Below are 22819 nucleotides of genomic sequence, written 5' to 3' on the forward strand. Positions count from 1 at the left end.
TCTCTGATAAAATCAGATAGGTTTGTGTGTTCACTTAGGCAGCTAAAGCTAAATTGAAGTGATGAGCCCCTACATATAAATATTACTATGGAAAGTTCTAGAAAATTCTAAAAGGTTCTTGAAAATTCTTGTAAGTTCGAAAAAATTCTCTAAGAGCTATTCAGCACTAAATCTTCCTGGAATGTTCTTGAAGATGGGTAAATTTAAAAATTTCATTATCCAGGTTACAAAAGCAAAGTTTGAAGAGAAAAATAGGTTTGTTTTCCATTTACTTTAGGCATAAGCAACTGGGAAATAGCACTTTCTGCCCAGGAACAAGAAAAAAGTAAAAATTTTGTTACATGGTGTATTTAACATGTATGTTATATACGGACTTGAGAACTGATTTAGAAATCTGATCATATAAACGCCCTTTAACATTATTCTCTCAGATTACTAGTTTCACGGTTAATATCAAGTCTATTATGGGAAGGAAATAGGCCAAGTGTTCGAAAACTAAAATGAAAATAACACTTCTCTCTGTATAGTTTGTTTTATATTGTACTTGTGGATTGATTTAATACGATCATTTAAACAACGATGAAGACTATTAACATAGACTCTCATGTTTATTAAGGAGATGCCCCCTCAAACTATTACGTTGAGCATGTTGTACTCGGTTTTAGTCTGTACGTGTTTATTGAAAACCAATAAGTCAATTAACGTAAGTTTACAGTGATGTAAAGGTTTGAAACTTCCTACAGTCAAAACGTCAACGTGCCGTGAAACATAACATCAAATATCACCATGAATTATATGAAACAAATTTTGATATCTTTATTGAAAGAAAATAAGTTTTGTTATGCCACATACTAACACTATTAGCAGACCAAATTTGTTAGGCATGACGGAAGTTAAAAAGAATGAGGTCTGTTTCCGGTGATATTCCATACAACTGCAGTAAATAGCGGTGTTATTATCAATTTAATGTCTGGACCATTGATAACATTTGAAATGTGAATAATGTAAAATTATTGAACATCAAACTCTTGGTCAAAATTAAATAAGAGACCTTTTCAGTCAAAAATGTTAGTCAAGCTTTTGCATCACCTATTTATAATGTTGTTTTAGGTTATATGTATAAATATAGTTCGTATGCCATAGTAAGCGTTTGAAGATGCTTGCTACATAATTATCTGTGTGTACAATGTTTAAATCATAATCAAGATTTATTATGATAAATCGCATTAGGGATGGTAAATTTTGTTTGTTTGTTTGTTTTGGAATTTCGCACAAAGCTACTCGAGGGCTATCTGTGCTAGCCGTCCCTAATTTAGCAGTGTAAGACCAGAGGGAAGGCAGCTAGTCATCACCACCCACCGCCAACTCTTGGGCTACTCTTTTACCAACGAATAGTGGGATTGACCGTCACATTATAACGCCCCCACGGCTGGGAGGGCGAGCATGTTTGGTGCGACTCGGGCGCGAACCCGCGACCCTCAGATTACGAAGTGCACGCCTTATCGCGCTAGGCCATGCCAGGCCTAGGGATGGTAAAGAACTGCACAAAACCCTCATAGAACGTTCAGACACAACGCACCTTAAACAGTAAAGATGTGGGTTCAGATAACACTTTAGACCTTTACTATTGACTTCTAAGGCTATATACTGATAAACGTGCGCAAAACCTCATGCATGGTAGATTACAAGAAAAAGAAAATCTGCTCAAAACGGCCTATTTGTAGTTGTTCTTATCATTATTCTCTTGCCACACTACAACAAAAACGACTTGGTATATTGTATCTAACCCTTTTGTAGAATACTAAATACGGTACTGCGAAGGTCGTAGGTATTGAAAATCAATTTTTTTCATCTGTATTTTATATAAGCAACATTATACTTATAGCGTAAACTATGTTATCATTACCCCTTGAAGTCAGCTTTCTCACAGATATCTGGTGTTCCTTTAAAAGGCTTAAATACAGGGTGAAACAGGAATTACCAGCCAATAATAGATGAACATCAGAGATAGTCAATGCTTTTGACATTTTAGAATCGGTATCTTCGAGAAGCCAACCGCTATATTAAATATGAAGTGAAGGAATGAAAAAAACAAGGCACATAGTATTAGATTTCATGATATACTTTCGTAGAATAATTACCGTAACAGACATGAAAATTCATATAAAGGTATGTTTTATACTTTTATGTTTTACTTAAAAAGGCTGGTTTTCTACTGAATTTGGTTGTGTCTTAGTCTATGCATTATATATATATATAGAATCTTGTTACACAGAAACTGTAAATGTAACTCCACTGCAGCTTAACGTTTTACACCTTGAACTAAAAGCCACTAAATGGTGAATAATTACAGTAAATCATCATAAATCTTATCATCTGACTACTAGTTGTGTTTATTATTATTATAATGTACAAAGTTAGCTACCTTATCAAGAAATTATTTGCCCATAGTTGATCATATAAAAGCCAGCAAACAACATAAATAAAGCATTAGGAATTTATAAGCCTGCAAATAGGAATCGTAAAGAAACAAAAACCGATGAAACAAGGCTGGATATACTTTAGACGTTATTTATTCAAACTACAAATCCCTATATTGACTCTACCAACTGTAATTCTAGGCTACAGTATGGAGCCAGAATAGGGGTTTGTAATTTAAATAAACAATGTCTACAGTATCTCCAGCTTTCTTTCCTTACTTTGTAATATTCAGTTTCTGCAGGTTTTTAAATTCTCAAATTTTGATTTATCTTATATGAAAACTTGGGATGAAGTGAGCTGTAACAATAGAAATCGTAACAAAAATAACTTATAAATGAATAAAGCTAATTTTGTATTATTATTTGTTTAGAGGTAGATAATGTCATGTTATGCACAACAAGAACGTGAACTTCTAGTGTTGGTTTAACCCTTAAATACTGGGAATGTTGCAGGCAGTAGCATCAATTGATAATGGCCGCCGTTTAAGGGTTAATTTATCAGCAGGTATCCTTGGTATTGTTTTAATGGTTTCTATTTTTGAATGAGTGCTTTTGGAGTATTGGGTTTTACTTATTTCACAACTAATTATAAAAGTTAGATTAACTAATATTCACTGACAAGTCTAAATTCGCAGAAGACTCTAGTAGAATACTTTCATTATTTGTTAGCTTCTCTCGTAAAAGAAAAAATGCAAAGTTCAATTGACTTAATGAAAAACATGTTTTACTTATTTCACAACTAATTATAAAAGTTAGATTAACTAATATTCACTGACAAGTCTAAATTCGCAGAAGGCTCTAGTAGAATACTTTCACTATTTGTTAGCTTCTCTCGTAAGTACTGCACTTTTTCGTATCCCTAATACTTCACTGAAATACAAATTCAACAAATACAACTATTGAAACATCACTACACAAATAGTGTCTTTACGTTTTTTTCAAATTTTAATATTTAGTATGACCACTTATGGCATCGATATCTTGATATCTTTGAGGTATTGCGTTTATGTATTTTCTAAAAGTCTGATGTTATTTGATTCTTTTTTTTCCTTCTTATTCTCCAAGTTATCTCCAAAGGCTTTCTCGAACAGCTGGTACTTCTGTTTAAGTATGAAATACTGCAAATCCCAGATTTATTCTATGCGATTAAGATATTGATTTTATGGTGGCCATTCCATTCTCTGGGTGTTTATTGAACTTTCTTTGTCACTAAGCTTGAAATCTCTTGGAAGTGTGTTTTCGGTCATTATTTTCTTGAAGGCTTGACATGGATAGGTGATTAAGGCACTCGACTAGTAATCTGAGGGTCGCGGGTTTGAATCCCCGTCACACCAAACATGCCCGTTCTCTCAGACGTGGCGACGTTATAATGTGACGGTCAATTCCATCTAGCCAGTATTTTACTGCCATTGATCTATCTATCTGCTCCCCTTCACTTTTCTCTCGCCTTTCTTGGAGGGAGAATGACCATGGTTCATGCCACCAGACCCGCGAACCTCAGTGGAAGCTGGACCAGGCCATTGGCCCTCTTTCGCTACTCTCTCGGAAGTTGATCTTGCTGTCATTTGTCTGTCATAACACTGCACAACAATTTTTTTGAAAAGTTTTGCTTCCTGAAAAGATTTTGCTGATTGTGACAGGTATCTGGTGGGTGTGCACAAATATAGTTTTGGTTTTGCTTCATCACGTAGGAACTTTGAGAAATAGACAGTTAATCGTTTACCGGCAATAACGTATTTAATTGCGTTTATGTTTCTAATACGCTATTAAGTTCAACATAATTAAAAGTGTTTTGCTTCTGATTTTCGTTTGTATTCAGTGTCCGATGCATCACGTTGCGGTGTCCAACAGTAGTCAGCAAGCATTAACGGATTTCAGTTGCCCTGATATCGTTTTTCCATTGTAGTAATGTCGTGGTGAAACCTTTCACCGTGTTCGTCACTGACAGCATCGAGATTTGTGGGTAAAAAATCCAAGTGTGAGTGGAGGAAATGAATCTTGAGTGACATGTTGCACTTCATTGTTTTGTATGCTTTGAGAAGTTTTTTCTACCAGCTGAATGTAAAACGCGACTCTGTAATTGCCAATAAAATCGTCAACAACGTCTCTGAAGGCTTTCCAGGCAATCTTTACCGGCCTAACTAACAGATCTTCGAATCGCTTGTCACTCAAAACATGTCTGATCTGAGGGCCAACAAAAATGCCTTCTTTTAACTTGGCCTCAGTTATTCTTGGGAACATGTCTTAAATAACGAAAACCTTCGCCTTCTTTGTTCATTGCTTTCACGAAATTCTTAATAAGTCCCAATTTTATGTGAAGAGGAGGCAAAAAAAAAATCTTTGCCGGGTCGACAAGCTGTTCATGCGCCACATTTTTCTGTCCTGGAACTAACATTTTACGGAGTGGCTAGCTCTGTCCAGAATAATGCGACTCTTTGGCACGACAATCCCATTCACAGATGAAACAACAGTACTTTGTATAGTCGAGCTGCAGTCCCAGTAACAGAGCAACGACTTTCAGATCTCCACAGATATTCCAGTTGTACTTGCTGTACTGGATGTTCTTCAGCAACATTTCCATGTTCTTGTAGGTTTCTTTCATGTGTGCTTCATAGCCAACAGGTATTGGAGGGTGAACGTTGTCATTGTGTAACAGAACAGCTCAATAAAGAGACGCCACTCTTGCGGGTCATGGTCACAATCCAAGGCAGAGAACAAACCTTTAGATGTCAACACAGAAACAGAGACTGTCAACTTGTGCAAATAATTTGGTTATATCATCTTGGCGGCTTCGAAAAACAGAAATTTTCGTACCTGGTGACAGCAAACACCATTCCTGCAGTCTCGAACCCATCAATTCGGCCTTTGCTTATGACAGACCCATATCTCTGACCAGATAGTTTAATTCTGACTGTGTTATGAGATGTGGATTGCCTGAGGAGCACGGTTCAAAATCCGGATCAATGTCACTGCCAGTTCTCTGCATTGCAGTTTCTACATCTGGTTCGTCTAAGGTCCATTCTTCTGGTGGTTTCGGAATTGAAAGACTGTCATCATGTGGCACGGGTCTCATTGCTAAAGGCAGATTAGGGTATTTAATTGACTTCTTGTTTTTGGCAGAGAAACCAGACACATTAGTCAAACAGAAGTAACAGTTCGTCACATGGTCTTTCTGTTCTCGCCATATCATCAGGACAGCAAACGGCATTGTCTTTCGAGTGCCTCTGAGCCAAGCTCTCAAACAGAAAGCACATGTCGCACAACAAATGTGAGGCGCTCATTCATGGTCTTGATCACCAATTTTACAGCCGAAGTACAGATGACATGCTTTCTTCACAAGAGCAGTCATTGAGCGTCTCTGATGAACAAGCGTATACTCGCCACAAATATAGCAGAATGTATCGCGGCTGTTACGACATTGACGAGACATATTGACCGACACCAATCGTCCTGTAAAACGTCTATAACATCTAACTTACTTGTTACAGTGCTAGTGAGGCAATGTTGTGCAGTGTTATTGGACGACTGTATGGTAGCAGTGACTGACTGTATTGTCCAGGTAGCTGTTTATTCTATTCCTAAGACATCAACATGTTTTCTACAGTAGCGTTGTCCATGGTGGAGTCCTATCTGTCAAGAGGCATAGAAAGCTCAAAAACGGGCATAAGTAGCTTTCACAGGCATCACACTCTTTTACATTACATTGTCTTCCAGCAGGCCCATGCCACTCTATGGCAGGTTAGACTTCAACGCCAAAAGGAATCTTGGATTAAGTTCACAACTATCATCTCTTCTAAAATCGCATGGGACAAGATCCGGGGAGGTGAATGGAAAGTATACTTCCTATCCTGTTTCCATCTTGCTATCCAATGGCCAGGAAGTTGCTGATGTCCAGAAAATCACCGATACTCTGGGAAAGAGCTTTTATCTGCATCGTGTTTATTCCCCCACCTTCTTGGCCATCAAGCCTCGAACAGAACGATCACCTCTTTCTTTTTAGGCTGATTGTCTCTCTGACTATAATCGCTTTTTTACACTCCTAGAGCTCAAGCTTGTTCTTCATTGGTCTGGCAGTACATCAATCAAATCTGATGATGTTCACTATGAGATACTGCGGCATTTCTCTCCTTCCTCTCTTGCTGTTTTTCTCTTTTTTTTTTAACTGGATCTAGCAAAAGAATGTTTTTCCTGATACTTTGTGCTGGGCTATTGTGCTCCATTTCTATAAGCCTGGGAAAAATTCTAAGATGCCTTTTAATTATCATTCAATTTCTTTGACTAGTTGTCCCTGTAAAGTCTTCGAAAGGACGGTTGATGATTGTCTTGTTTGATTCCTCGAATCAAACAGTCTCTGCTCATTCACTCACTGTGCTTTCCGTCGACAGTACTCCACTTTGGACCACATGATTCGACTTGAAACGTAGATCATGGAAACCTTCCTCAAGAGGGAATATCTTGTTTATGTTTTCTTTGACCTTAAGAAGACTTACGACACTATGTAGAGGTGAGGCATTTTGCGGGACCTTCACTGTTTTGGGTTATGTGGACATTTATCCATTTTTCATTCAGAACTTCTACTGGGCAGGCAATTCCAAGTCCGTATTGGTTTGAAACTTTTTTTTCAACACGAACTTGGAGTACCTTAGGGTTCTGTCTTGGGTGTCACACATTTCAGGAATTTCGCGATTGGAAGTACCATCATCTCTTTGCCGAACATCTTTTGAACCACTCTTCCATTCTGGTTTATATGGATAGTTCGACATCAGCTGAGTGTCTGGGATCTGCCATGGTTTGTTGTGACCCAGTGGTTACTCACAGGATCACCTCTATAGTTTTTGTGTTCATTGCTGGGTTGTATGCCATTTTTCTCTTATCTTGGATTACATAGAAGCTATGTAGTATACATATTCAACTATTTACAGTGACACTGTTGGCTCTTTACTAGTCCTGAAAAATCTCACTCTGTTCTCATCTATAGTCAGCAACGGCTGGCCCATTTTTGTCGGCTTAGCGCCAGTCGATTTGGAGTGAGCAACATCGTAACAAGCTTTTCCAGATCAAACCTTCTGTTTTTGTTTTTTGACCATCTTGTTTCAGTAAGGACAGGAAGGAGGAAGTTGTTCTAAGTATACTATGGTTTTTAACTCAGCTTTTTACTTTATCTGGGACTGATCTGCCAATGTGACATTTAAGCTGCGATAGCCCACGTTTTACTGTCGTGCCCTAGTTACGACCGAGAGTGACGGCATTATGTGTGATATGTTTTTTTACGGGTTTACCTTTGACGTTGGACAGTATCATTGGCCATAGGGATACTGTCCGACTAGCTTGTGTTTTTATATTTTTACGAGCCATTGCCCTTTTTAAATTCTATTTAATTCTTTTATCCGATTTTTAGATGTTCTTTTGTTTAACTTGATTTTTTTAACCTTCTATATTACTTTTACCTTTTCTTTTTTTACCGGTTGTTTAGCGTAGAAAACCAGTAAACGCCAAACGACTAAAGTTATTTGTTAAATTGTGTTAATTTCTCAATATTTAATAATTTATTTTAATACTATTGGCTGCAGTGATTATGCACTCAGTTTGGTCGTGTGTGGGATATTCAAGCTGCTCATTTGTTCTAATAATAGCAAAAAAGAAAATATTACCAAAGATACTGCAGGAATGCTTCCAGATACTTTGGCAGGAAAAGTTCAAGATCATGATATGATGGTTTGTTTGTTTGTTTTTGAATTTAGCACAAAGCTACTCGAGGGCTATCTGTGCTAGCCGTCCCTAATTTAGCAGTGTAAGACTCGAGGGAAGGCAGCTAGTCATCACCACCCACCGTCACCTCTTGGGCTACTCTTTTACCAACGAATAGTGGGATTGACCGTCACATTATAACGCCCCCACGGCTGAAATGGCGAGCATGTTCGGCGCGACGGGGATGCGAACCCGCGACCCTCGGATTACGAAGTCGCACGCCTTAACGCGCTTGGCCATGCCGGGCCCGTGATATGATGGATTTACTGTTATATCTATTTTAATATCAATGTTATATCTATTTTAATATCAATGTTATATCTATTTTAAGAGTGATAGTTATGATAAGTTTCGTTACATAACTATGTACGAGTAGTTTAGTTGTATTATTGGGCCCGGCATGGCCAAGCCTGTTAAGGCGTTCGACTCGTAATCCGAGGGTCGCGTGTTCGAATCCCAGTCGCACCAAACATACTCGCTCTCCCAGCCGTGGGAGCGTAAAAATGTGACAGTCAATTCGTTGGTAAAAGAGTAGCCCAAGAGTGGGCTGGTGATGACTACCTGCCTTCCCTCTAGTCTTAAAGTGCTAAATTAGCGCAGGTAGCCCTCGAGTAGATTTGCGCGAAATTCAAAAACAAACCAACAAACAGTTGTACTGTGTGTTTTGTAATATTGTTGACGTCATCGTATTCGAAATTTCTGAGTTTTTCATTTTGTGTAATAATATTGTTACTAGGAGGTTAGATATTTCTAGATTTCGCTGTTGCATATTATAAATGCGTATAGATCTACAGAAAATTAAGTTGGTGAAAGTGAAAGTAGAGGCGAAGATAGACTGCATGATTGTCAGTTTAGCTGTTGTGGACAATTTGAGAAGTGAGTTTCACAGCTTGTATTCTAATAACAGAAGTAGAGCGAAATAATTTGTCTTGTTAAAGGCTGTTCTGATACAATTGAACCTGCCTGTGTGGAGTTTGACGAAAAAAAGAGAATTATTTAAAAATCTGCATAGAATTGTGATCACCAACAGTGTAGCGAATTTTTATTTGTCTGACTTATTTTTAATTTATTATTTTAAAACAAGTGGATTGTGTAGTGTCCATTTATTGCTGAAATTTATCACCAACAAGAATCCAGCCCCTATAAACATCTGACACAGGGTTTTTCAATCTTTTCAGGAATCAGTTTGCTGCCTCCCCTCACTGTCAGGGTAAAAATATGTTATAGTAATTTACACGTGAATAATTTCCTTTTTTGTTTGTTTATTTTCATGAAATTTCGCGCACCAACAAGGCGGTTTTGACGGACTGGCGCTCGTCCTCAGACCAATAACTGGGAAACGCTGACCGATGCTCATGACAACATAGAATACAAATATACCCAACTATATAGGCGTTATATATGAGTTAACTAGTTATGATTTAGGAATTTCAGATAATGAAAGTTCTTTTATTTCAAGGTTTCTTTATTCATTCGTTTCTTCACTTGTGTTAAGTTTAACCTTATGTGGGTCTTTGTTTAAACTTATGGTACAAGTCGAAGATACTTGATATTTTATCTTCTAGTTTAATTAACACTCCGGGGCCCGGCATGGCCAAGTGGGTAAGGCTCTTGAGGGTCGCGGGTCAAATTCCCGTCACATCAAACATGCTCGCCCTTTATAAAGTGATGATCAATCCCACTGTTCGTTGGTAAAAGAGTAGCCCAACAGTTGGCGGTGGTTGGTGATGACAAGCTGCCTTTCCTCTAGTCTTACAGGGACTTATTAGGGACGCCTAGCGCAAATAATTCTCGAGTAGTTTGCGCGAAATTATAAAAAAACTACAACAACAAAAAAAACCCAACAAATTAACACTCCGAATTTAGAAGTCATGTCAAGTCCGACTAATTAAAAATCTCACTAAAAAGAAAATCTAAAATAACAAGAAAAATTAAAATACATACTTTCCAAAAAGTATGTTGTTATGTATTATGATTTATTATGATTTATTCTGTTACGTTAGTATTACGATTTCAAAGAACCAGAAATTTTAATTTAGCAGTTATTTGAATTTCGATATGTATCAGATTTATGATATTTGCAAACAAGTTTAATATACACTATTTTCTTCCTTAACATAAATATATTTTAATATACAGTCAACGCTACAATTTTTAATAACGATTATTTCAAATAATGATTTATATACAACAGTTTTACAACTTACAGACAATACCGGTCTAAAACTGAACATTTTATCGACAATCCAAGTCTATGCCAAGCATATTAATTCTAAATTGATATTACTACAGTAACTACACCTTGCTTAAGCTAGTAACTTGGTTGGCCTTACGTCACTGACTTTTTACCAATGAAGATATTTAATGTCCTCGAAGAAATACTAAAGTCCAAAGTTAATTAACTGAAGTTGAACGGTTTGCAATGTTTGAAATATATATAAATATTCCTGGTCAAATTCTGTAGTTTTCTGATTAATAAGCGTTAATCACAATTATAGCTTTCGAGACTGATAGTATATTGACTGTAGCTGGCAAATAACAAAGATTGTTTCTCGGCACGTCGGTTTTATATACCAATCATGCGAGGTTCTCGAACTTTCAACAGTGTTCGAAAACACGCTTACTTTTTCGTGAAACAAATATTGTTGATTCTTACTTTCAAGAATCTTCTACAAATTTAGAGAACAGGAGGGACTTGTGCAATACATATCCAGCAATATACTGCACATCCATCAAACTTAAACGTAGGTAAACCCTTTACAATGTTAAGAAAAATAGTTTTGTTTTGAATTTCACGCAAAGCTACACGAGGGCTATCTGCACTAGCTGTCACTAATTTCGCAGTGTAAGACTAGAGGAAAGGCAGTTAGTCATCACCACCCACTGCCAACTCTTGGGCTACTCTTTTACCAACAAATAGTGGGATTGATCATACCATTATAATGCCCCCACAGCTGAAAGGGCCAACATGTTTGGTGTGATGGGGTTTCGAACCAGCAACCCTCAGAACATGAGTCGAACGCCTTAACCCAACTGGCCATGCTGGGCCTCAGAAAAAGAGAGAGGGAGTGTTTACATCATATAACATATACATATCTAAGCATTAGATGTTAAGACATATTTTAGACTTTGTAGACAATTAATCCAAAATAATATCTCAAATATAAATGTTGTTTTAGTCTTAACTGGCCCAGGAAGTTAAATTTTCCATACACTAACTTCTGTTAACTGGAAATTTTTCACTTCGATGTACAACAAATCATGGTTTAATATTTCCAACTAGATGCCATCTTGGATTCTACTCTTGTATTTTTTCATCCAGTGGTAGTTAAAACTTAATGCTTCCAATCAGCATCTTGTATATTTAAGAAGAAGCAAGGAAAGTCTGAAATAATGCAACATTATTTACAGGGAAGCCATAATTTGTCAGACATAGTCAATTAACCATTTTAAAAAAGTAACCACTTTTCAAATAGTAACTTTGTAGTTGGATGTAGTAACTTAATCTTTGCCAATCTAGTCATCCTGTTTGGGTCAGTGTCACTCAATACCTGATATGGCAACACATGATGGAACTCTAGATCGCTTTAGAAGAAATGTTATTTTTGATTTTCAAACAAAGAGTGGGCTTCAGGATGAACAATGTGTGCCCTTGCATAAGACACCAAAATAGACACTGCAATTAAGTTTTGTTAATTTCACAGGGGCAAGGGTGCCAAAAGCAAAGTTTGCATGGACCATAATTTTGACCAGGATCAGCTGTGGTATGCTTAAATTGATTTATTTATCTGTTACATAATTCAACGTAAAGCCACATAGGAGCTGTTTACACATAGCTGCACCTAATTTTAAAATGATAGGCCACAGAAGCATTAGCTAATCAGCAGCACCAAGTACCAACTCTTAGGCTACTTTAACCTGATTTTATAGTGTAACTACTGTTCCAGAGTGTGGGGTGCATTTTTGTAATAACAGATTGCAATCCATGCATCCTAAATTCATAGTCTGGACGCAATAACCACCAAGCTATGTGTGGTCCACTTAATGAAGACAAAATAGTCTGCATGTACATTTTAACACACACACATTCACATACATATATATTGAGAGGGAGAGAGAGTGAGTACTTTATATTAAAGTTTATATATACTGAAAGAGATCAAATACTTTGTCAGAATTATTTTGTAGCTTCTCCACATTGTTATAGTTCAAGTTGTTACCTCTGGTTGTGCTATATCAGATGATATTTATTTTGACAATGGTCTTGCAGTGTAGTTTCCATTGAAAAATGCTTCAGTGTGAGGTTCTCCTGTCTAAATCATACCACTCTTCCTTGATGCTTTTTATAGTTCGTTAAATGTAGAAGGACAACAGTTTTCTAGTGGCTATTTCAACATATTGAACACACAGAAATTCATAGGTACTACATTCTGTGAATTGTCTTGTATTTCTTCACATGGGATGATATAAGTACCAATTGCATTCTATCAACTGTTTGGTGTATGTATGACACTAAACTGGACATATGGCTGGAAGTTTCTTTTTGTGAACCTATACTCTGTTGACTTCAGTTCCATATGAAGACCTTTTTATATTACATTGCATATTGTTGTACGAGTCATCTAGACAGCTTTAGCCCCAGAAATTTATGGTTGTAGATTTTCATCTGTTGCAAGAAAATGCATTTTGCTTAACACAGCAGGGATACAACATTACAGTTCTCTTTCTAAGTTATCCCAGTGCCCCTGGTTGATTAATATACCTTTGTTTTCCCATGTCAATAAGTATGAGGGATATCTCAGTTTTGGAAATTATAAATCTCTTGAATTTATTTTGCACCTGAAAGAGTTGTTACATACACTTCTGAAACATAACTTTCAATGTCATCACAAAGTATGAACACCAAACAATCTGAAGGTATAGTTCTGATACACTCCATTGCACTGTAATATTATATCATCTGTGTTTTTTGTGACTTGCTGATATGTGCATTCAAAATAATTTTAATATAGTATATCCTTTATATATATATTTAGAAAGAAATTGGTCTCTTCATGTCTGCAGAATTGAAGAAGGTAAGAAAGGTATTAGATTCAGTATACCACCATCCATGCTGTACTTCAACACTTTCATTGTGACCTTGAAATTATGAATGGTTTAAGTCATCTGATGGCTTATTTTTATGTTTGAGGATTTATAACACTAAAATACAGTGTATCTCAGTAGTGGGCATAGTGCAGATAGCCCACTGTGTATCCTTGTGCTTAAACTGACAGTGATTTGTAAAATTCAGGATACATAAAAAATTAAATGATCTCATTTTTATAAGTAATTTTGATCTTTCAACCTGTGTCAGAACTCATCAATGTTTGTAAGTACATAAAATATTGACATTTAACCTAAGTTTTTTAGAACATTATATGTTACCAGTTACTGTGAGCACTGCTGAATGTATTTATTGATGCTCAGAAATAGAAATTAATCATAAAAAAAAGACTGCAAGAGATCAAAATATATGTGAACAATAAATACCTGTGTCAACAATTTTTTTTTTTACTTTTCATAGATGTGCAAAGTTTTAACACTACAAATGGTGTATTAAAGCTATAAAATATTTTGACTGGCAATTTAAATATTAGAAACTAATATGCAAGTACTTAATTTTCTTCAAATATGCAACTAAACAATAACAACTAACTGTGGTGATGTAACTGAAAACACTAACAGAGGAATGAGAGTCATTGTTGTTTCCAATCTAGCCCTTCTTGGTTTTTGTTATGTATTTTCATTGTTGAATACATGATCAGTACAGCTGAAGAAATAGATAATTTAGTTCTACTGTATCAAGTACTGTCAATGTTCTGACAAAACAGATAACAAGGAATTTCCTGTGTATAAGCAGAGTTACATGTATAATTTAATTCAAACACTTCTCCAACAAATACATACTTCATTTTCATTGTGTCTCTCTCAGCATCTTATAAAGATGATGAGTCTCAGTGGCCATATGCATGCTCATAAAATTATTTGAATAAGTTAATAGGCTGAGTAGATACTGAAAGACAGTTGTTTATTTTAAAGAGAAAGGTCAGTGTTTATTTATGAAAAGTCACATTATATTTCAGTACCTATTAGCACTGATATTTATGAAAAAACATTCTTTCTTCTCAGTCTACTGGTAAGACTATTTATATGGACTTAAATCACCAAAATACAATGTATGATTCCCTGCATTGGACTAAGTTTTATGGTGGATTTACATTGTACTATTTTTTTTAAGTATTTATTTTGTGTTTAATTGATTAACTCAAGCTTGTTATTGAAAATATAGGGATATGTACTGCCACATATGAATTATAAAAAATTGTTTTAAAAATGAAGAATCAAATCTTGAGTGAAAATAGTGCCCTTGGATTAAAACACTAGTGGTGACTTTAGGATATATTACTTTCTTGTTTTTAATATTTACTTAAATGAAAACCTTGGTCTAATTAATTGATATAAACTTTAATTTGTTAAATTAAACATTTACAAAAATATTTTCTTTTTTATGCAGGAGAGTCTGGTCTTGGAAAGTCTACCCTTATCAATTCCATGTTTCTAACTGATATTTATTCAAATGAATATCCTGGCCCAGCTCACAGAGTGAAGGAAACTGTGGAAGTAAGGAAGAAAAAACATTAAACTTGTGTATTTTACAACTAAGTTACCCCTATTACAGCTCCAGTTCAGGTGTGATAAAATCATAGTCAGTCTTACAACAGTGTTGATGAATAAATAACGATTTAAGATCAACTGTATTCCTAATTCACAAGAAGTAATGAATTTAGACTTGCAGTCTATGAATTAAAATTATTTTTGTGAAATATTAATTTATACTTATAAATATAAATCACTAATGAAAGTTGTATGTCAAACTGAAAATTGTGAAGTTGATATTCAAAACATATTCTAACCATATCAAATTATTGCCTTTTTGCAGAAGCTAAACATAAGATTTTTAAACATGTTTTTATGTTCTAATTTTGGATTTCAGAGGTTTTTTATTAGTTGTGATGTATTTGCCTACATCTATGTTTGTGTTGGAATTAGCTTTCACTTTTTTTTTAGTATTGTTATTACATTTTTATTTTGTGCTTATGTAAACTTCTTTTTTCTGAAATCATAGTTTATTAAAATGTGGATTTAAAACAATATTAAATGCAATATTGTTTATTTATTTTTTATCACTGTTTATTTGACAGGTTGAAACCACAAAGGTCCTACTTACAGAGAATGGTGTTAATTTAACTCTCACAGTTGTAGATACACCAGGATTTGGAGATGCTGTAGATAACAATGAATGGTAGGTAACAGTCAGAGAAGTTAACAAAAGATAATGTTTTAATTACAAAATAACTACAAATGTGATAGATAAACATGGACACTATTTTTTATTTTATTTTTTAACAAATGTTTGCTACTTAGTTTAAGTTTTAAGGTAACAGTTAGGTGTGTTTAAATGGATTATTTACCTCATTATGTGTCTTAATTTAATTGTTAATATAAATGCTTTTCTTTTTATCTTACAGTTGGCAGCCAGTAATAACCTACATTGAAAGTAAATATGAAGAATATCTGAATGCAGAATCGAGGGTTCATCGTGATGCTGTAGTGGACTCTAGGGTACACTGTTGTTTATATTTCATTGCACCATCTGGGCATGGGTAAATATTATCAGTAGTCAATTTTATGATTTAGGAGAACTGTTTGATAACATAAAAGGTACCTCTAGTTTTTTGACTTCAGGAAATATTAAAGATGCTGTCTTGGTAATTGTTACTTTTGTTTAAAATTGTCACTTTTTTTCTTCTACATCATCTGATTGTATATTTTGTTTTATTGCATCATATAAAAATATTTTTCTTAGAGTAATTGTAATGAAAAAATTAAACTTAGTTAATTAGAATTTTGATGATTTATATTCCCTACTAAGAAAGCTTGTTTGATCTTTTAAGTGTAATAGTTTTTATTTTATTTAATTTCATAACTTTTATTGCAACCTCTTTCCACAGTTTAAAAACATTAGACATTGAATTCATGAAGAGACTGCATGACAAGGTTAACATAGTTCCTCTCATTGCCAAAGCTGATACAATGACTTCTGAGGAGTGTGTTCTCTTTAAAAAGACAGTAAGTCAATCAATGATGCCTTGTTCTTTGAGATGGCAAATTGATTTTAAATTTTAGATAATAATGCATTTATATGACATATCTTAAAGGTTAATTTAATGTTAGAAAATATTTCACTATGGGATTACTAAACTTGTCTTAATTTTTATATTATTTGCTGTGAAATACATAATGTATATTATTATTTACATGGTGAATACATTTGAAAATCTTTTGAATATCTAAAAGCTGTGCCATGGTAATCTTGGTTTTGCATATAAACATTCAATTTTAATGAATATGTTACTTTAAAGTGGTTATAGTCATAAAATCTCTTCTGATTTTGTTTATGAACTTTGATGAATATAAAAACCAGTGAGGGGTTTAAAAAAGTGATAGTTTTAATCTTATGTATATGGATAGGCTTTGTGTGAACAACCCTGCTTTCAGAGAATGTTGCATTTTTATTTATGGGCATTAACATTCTAATACGAACTATTCTGAAATTATTTGGGGGTTTTATAAAACTGTTCTGGGAAAATGTTAAGCAATAGATTTCTATTTCTTGCAAATGATTTGGTGGTTTTAGCTTTGGATAAGAAGTTATTTTCTCCCAAAGTACAAAATTATTTAACAGTTTGACTTTAGCTTAGAAACTTATGTTACAAATTGATAAATAGCACTGTGCTGATGTTATATGATGGTTCTGAGTGAGCTTATGAACACGTTTTCTTTATAGATAAGATTACTCTTAGTATTCCTAGTTTTGAATATAGAAATGTGATTCACCATGCCCAAGTCCATTATTAGTGATACCACAAAACAAAAACAACATAAATTATGTTTCTGATGAGCGCACACTAAATTAAGTAAAACTTATTGAATATTCAGCACAAAAATATCTCGGATAAGAAACTCATGTAGTTTATGCTGTTCATCAGATAATTCAGTCAGTTGTATTTAAATTCAACCTTGAAAACTTTCATATTTGTTTATTTCATTAAAATAAATTATGAATATTTCCAGAAGTTCTTCCATTGTCACAGTTACATAAGAATGAATATCAAGTATTGTAATTACTGCTCAAATCTTGAAAGAAAATAATATGTATATTAATTGTAATTATTGGAATTAACTTGATGTATCGTAGCTGTTGTTTCAGTTACTATGTCAGATGTTAATTTCAGATATTGCAGCTGTTTTGTTTAATACTGTATACGATTTAATTTTGGATGTTATAACTATTGCTTTAGATACTAAATGAGATAGAACACAATAAAATCAAGATATATGAGTTTCCAGACTGTGACACTGATGAAGAAAACAAGCGACATAGGGCTATGAAAGTAAGTTAAAGAATTTGATATGTTTACAAATTGGCACATTTACTTTGAAGTTACTTTGATTAAAGTAATTTATATCAGCTATATAAAGATCCTTTTGTATTTATTGTTTTCAAATGTAGTGGCTTATTCTGGTATCTTTTGAAACATTAGTAGTTTTACATGTAAAAATGAAATTGTTTTTCATAAAGTTGAATTTGTATTAATTGAGATAATTTTTTTTTAAGCCATTAGATAAATATTACTTGAATATTGTTTGAAAGATATCAATTATACACATGCAAATAAAAATATATTTTGGGTATGTTATTATGGTTCAGAAATAGTACTTGTATACCAATATTTTTTTGAAGAGGGAGTGATGTTCAAAGGAATTTAATATTCATATTTATGTAATTTAATGATTGTAATGTTTTTCAAAAAAGTACCTTTCTTTATGATTGGTCTTAAAGACTCACTTTGATTGCTGTTTTTGTGTGTTTCTAAAGCTGTCAATAAATAACAAATTTTAAATAAACTTGTTCTGAATCCTTGAGAAATATATTAATACATGTTAACTACTTGAGGTTTCACTTTTTATATTCAACTACCTTTGAAATTAAATAATAAAACGATATATTTATAATTCATATTATTTTGATAATTTCTAACAAGTTATTCCTTGATATTATGTTTGTTTATTTATTTTTATTGAATACGTTTATGCATTTTTGTTCAACTGTTAAACACGTTTTTACTATAAGTTTCAGAATAGTGAATTTTTATTCTTTTTAGGCACAGGTACCTTTTGCAGTAGTAGGAAGCAACACTTTAGTGGAAGTAAATGGGAAGAAAGTACGTGGTAGAAAGTATCCCTGGGGTATAGCAGAAGGTACGTTTCTCTTAAAATGAAAATAAACTTGTTAAAAAGTATCTAAAGGGAACATGATGAGGTAAAAAAAATTCATGGAAAGGTAAATATTTTAGAAGGCACCTCTTAAAGAATATAAAATAGGTTTATGTTGACAAATTACATATTATAATAAATTCCAACTCAGAGATCTTTTAGAATATAAAATTTTATTTAATCCAATCACTGTGGCTGGGACACATACATCTCAGCTAAAGACGAAAAGTTAAGGGAAAGGCTTGCAAAAATAAGTATTCTTAGAGTACAGTAGAGAGCATGAAGTAAAAAAAACAAAAAACATTCCTGTTCAGTAACAAAATATATGTTAAGTTAAACAAATTATAATTCTATCTTCTAAAAAATTACTTTGGATTAAAGCAAAACATAAGTCTTTCTCAAAACAATAAAAGAAGACATGCTTTAAATTATCCTTCTGGTAAAGCAGAGAAACTTGTCTTGACAGATGAAACATTCATGGACTGAAAGAGAAAGTAGAAGTTTACTATAAAAACAAAACAAAAATAGAATATATGTTCTTCCATGGAGTTTAGCAGAATAGAAAGCTCACCTTAGAAGAAAAAATGTGAGAAACAGCTTCCCAGGAATATAGAAATTTTAGCTTGTCTTAAAAAGAGGAACAAAATATAAAAGTATTCTTGCAGTATAACAACAATTTGTTGTAAAAAAGTCAAGACAGAAACTACAAGTACCAATGTATATCTGAAGGGGCACTTTCTCCCTTACATTTTTCATAATTAGTGCCTATGCACTATCATTGACAATTAACTATGTTTGTTTCACTTGTTTTTTTATACTATTAGATTATAACAAAATATGAATTCTTGTAATGAAAGAGAACACATGATAAAAATATCTCTGAGATATAGCTAAAGATAAACTTGAGTCAAAATAAAAAAAGTTGTGAAAAGCATCCTTAAAGTTTAGCAGAAAAATTAAGGTGAAAGTGGACTTTGAATATAGGAAAAAAAAAAGAAGTCAGTCTTAGTCGCTTGTTTTGAATTTTGTGCAAAACTACATGAGGGCTGTCTGTACTAGTCATCTCTAATTTAGCTGTGCAATGACAAGGGGAGAGGCAGCTAGTCATCACCATCCACTGCCAACTCTTGGGTTACTCTTTTACTAACAAATAGTGGGATTGATTGTTATGTTATAATGCTCCTATGGCTGAAAGGGCGAGCATATTTGGTATGACAGGGATTCAAATCTGCAACCCTTAGATTACAAGTCAAGCCCCCTAACAAGCAGGTCATGCCAAGCCTTAGTCTTGAAAGAAAAGACACAATGGAAACATATTTCAAATATTATATAAAGTTTCCTTTTTCAAAATGTTTAAAAAAGTAAATTTTAAATCACTTGAATATGTTTGTAGAAGTGCATTTTAATCACTGATTATGTTTTTGTTATTTTCCAGTTGAAAACCTGGAACATTGTGATTTTATTGCTTTAAGAAATATGATGATCAGGTGAGCATCAAATGAAGTCACTGAGAATATTTTTTGTTGCTAGATTATTTCCTTTTCAGGGCTTTGTAAATAAAAAAATAGAATAAATGGTTTAATATTTTATAACTTTTGTAGTGCTTATTACAAATATACATTTATCATCTAAATAACTTAAATTTATCTTCTGAAGGCTTATTCATTAGTTTTAAACCTAAATTTTGTAAATTTTATGTTGTTTTTAACCTCTTTCACACACTATGAGATATTGTAATTCAGGGTGTTATAAAATATAACATTACTACTCCCTGTGAGATTTACAAAAACACAATGAGTTAATTTGGTCTTTTTTTCCCCATTCTTCATCGACTTTCAGCAACAGAAAAGTGTTTAAAAACTTTGTTCTCATTTGTTGTGTCTTAGTTTTAGGTCAGTAATTAGGATGCTCCTCAAACTAGTTTAGTCCAGAAAGAAACAAGTACATATATTACAAAATAAAAATAATAAAAACGTAATTTTATGCTTTATAGGATGGTGATAACTGTTTTTCGTTGGTCAACACTAAGTTTACAGACTTATAATGCTAAAGTCTTTGGTTCAATTCTATATAGTAGACAAAATGCAAATATCCTGTTGTGTAACTTTGTGCTGAAACAAATAAACAGGCTGTTTTTGGCAAATGTTAAGATCAATGGGTTTCAAAATTTTTCTTTGTACTGTTGTAAAAAATTAGTTATAAATTAGAAATTGTGAAAATAAATAGGGGTGAAGTAGGTTTAATCAAGTTTATTAATTTTTATATATAATTTTTGTATTAATTAGTAATTAAGTCCCCCTACATACAGTCAATTAATGTTACTGACCTTAGCACCAGTGTCACTGACAGATATTAGTAACTTCCTCATATGTTTTTTGTTTAATCTTTATTGCTGTTTTAAATTTTGAATAGCAGAGTTCTGAATAAACTGATTTAATAGGTTAGTGTCTCAACTGTTTTATATTAGAAATAACATTAATAACATGCCAAATCACAGACCTGATCTTCTATGGATGATTATTTATTAGGTCAACTTCTTTTCTTCTTCATTCAGCTTAAAATCTAGCTTTAGAGTTGGAAAGTATTTGAGAACAATATGTTTTAAGCATTACCAAAATATATGAAAGCAATACTTTCATTAATTTGTTATGTTACTTATTAGAAATTATTTTACTATCGATAGGAGTCACATGCAAGATCTTATTGATGTTACCAACAACGTTCTTTATGAAAACTATCGACGCCAAAAACTTGCTGGTGTTGGAGCAGATAACAAACTAGGTGCTATTCCCAACAAGTCAGTTTATTTTTATTACATTGGTAAAAACTTGTTAATTATAAGATTTTTTTTAATTACTGACCTTGTGTATTGATCTTATTTCATGGAAGCAATTAAAACATAGAGATGTGTACCTAAACAAAACATAAATTTATGAACAATACTTTACATATGTCAGAACATAAAACAATTATCATGGGATCATCAAGGATATTAGACCTTTTATTTCTCTCTCTGTACATTACATCCTCATATTCTGTCATTTGTAAGCTTAAGTCACAAAAAATCCCATGTTCTCTATGAAAACTATTGTTATAATCTCTTGCCTGATTAATAGTGATATGATACCACATCTAGTGACATCAATATACTATTTCTTTTACCTTGTATTGACTTTATTTGTTTTTGCTCTGTTTTTTTCTTGGGAATTTTGGGTACTTTCTTGGGTACTTATTTCAATTTATTCATATTTACTAATTATTGATATGTCCGTTATTCTGATTTTTATTTGATAGGAGTAGGCTCATCTTTTTTGCTTTGTCCAGATAAAATTACATTTTTATGAAGATTTTTAGGTAAATACATGGGAATTTTGTTGTTGTGGTAGTTGGTGTCTTTATGTGGAAATTAAATTTTGAGTAACAGACCTTGTCAGGAATAATGCATTTATTAAATGTTGCAGCTGATGTGTTGTTATGTGTATTCTCTTATCCCCGAAAAAAGTTTATTTTGTCAGTAACAAAAACTCGATCTTGATTATTCGAAACTCAACTTTTGATGTGATAACTTATTTCACAGATGGAGTGTAATAACACTCCTGTTTTCTAAAACTGAAGAGGTTTTGCATTTGAGGTTGTTTTCATGTAAATATGAAGAGAGTTGCTCTTTTTTGATGTTGATGATATAGAATAACATGATCCTGTTCATGTGACTAGTATGCTCTCTGTTTGAGTTTTCAATGGATGCAACTGCTTGCCAATGTTCTTGTTTGAAAAAGCCTTGGCAAAATCAAAATAATTTTTTATTGTTTGGTTTGTTTGTTTTTAATTACATGCAAAGCTACACGAAGGCTATCTGCACTAGCTGTTCCTAATTTAGCAGTGTAAGACTAGAGGGATGGCAGCTAGTCAGCACCACCCACCGCTAACTCTTGGGCTACTCTTTTACCAACAAAGAGTGGGATTGACCATCACATTATAACGCCCCCACGGCTGAAAGGGTGAGCATGTTTGGTGCAACCAGGATTTGAACCTGTGACCCTTAGATTACAAGTTGAATGCCTTAACCCACCTGGCCATGCCGGGCTTTTCTATTGTTAGAAACTCATTGGCAATACAGTAGGTACCTAGTATTTGTCACCCCTTTATTTGTCGTTTTGCTTTTTTCAATGTTAGCAAATGTTAAATTAATAAATACAGTATAATAAATTTCA

General features: G+C 33.5%; 1 protein-coding gene across 4 annotated transcripts in view; it reads left to right on the top strand.

The window, feature by feature from the left end:
* Nucleotides 1-22819, top strand: part of LOC143249218 (septin-7-like) — a 59287-nt gene that overhangs the window by 20032 nt on the left and 16436 nt on the right. For all 4 annotated transcript variants that reach the window (XR_013027642.1, XR_013027639.1, XM_076498711.1 and 1 more), the window contains 8 exons: nucleotides 14785-14891; nucleotides 15473-15573; nucleotides 15800-15934; nucleotides 16283-16400; nucleotides 17633-17725; nucleotides 18497-18593; nucleotides 20044-20095; nucleotides 21292-21405. Coding sequence is in view for 2 of the 4 variants with exons in the window: in XM_076498711.1 (XP_076354826.1) it covers nucleotides 14785-14891; nucleotides 15473-15573; nucleotides 15800-15934; nucleotides 16283-16400; nucleotides 17633-17725; nucleotides 18497-18593; nucleotides 20044-20095; nucleotides 21292-21405 (817 nt within the window). In the remaining 2 variants the exon portion in view is untranslated. The remainder of the gene's footprint in view (nucleotides 1-14784; nucleotides 14892-15472; nucleotides 15574-15799; nucleotides 15935-16282; nucleotides 16401-17632; nucleotides 17726-18496; nucleotides 18594-20043; nucleotides 20096-21291; nucleotides 21406-22819) is intronic.

The sequence above is a fragment of the Tachypleus tridentatus genome, chromosome 1 (genome assembly GCF_004210375.1).
Source record: "Tachypleus tridentatus isolate NWPU-2018 chromosome 1, ASM421037v1, whole genome shotgun sequence".
In the NCBI taxonomy this organism is placed as follows: Eukaryota; Metazoa; Arthropoda; class Merostomata; order Xiphosura; family Limulidae; genus Tachypleus; species Tachypleus tridentatus.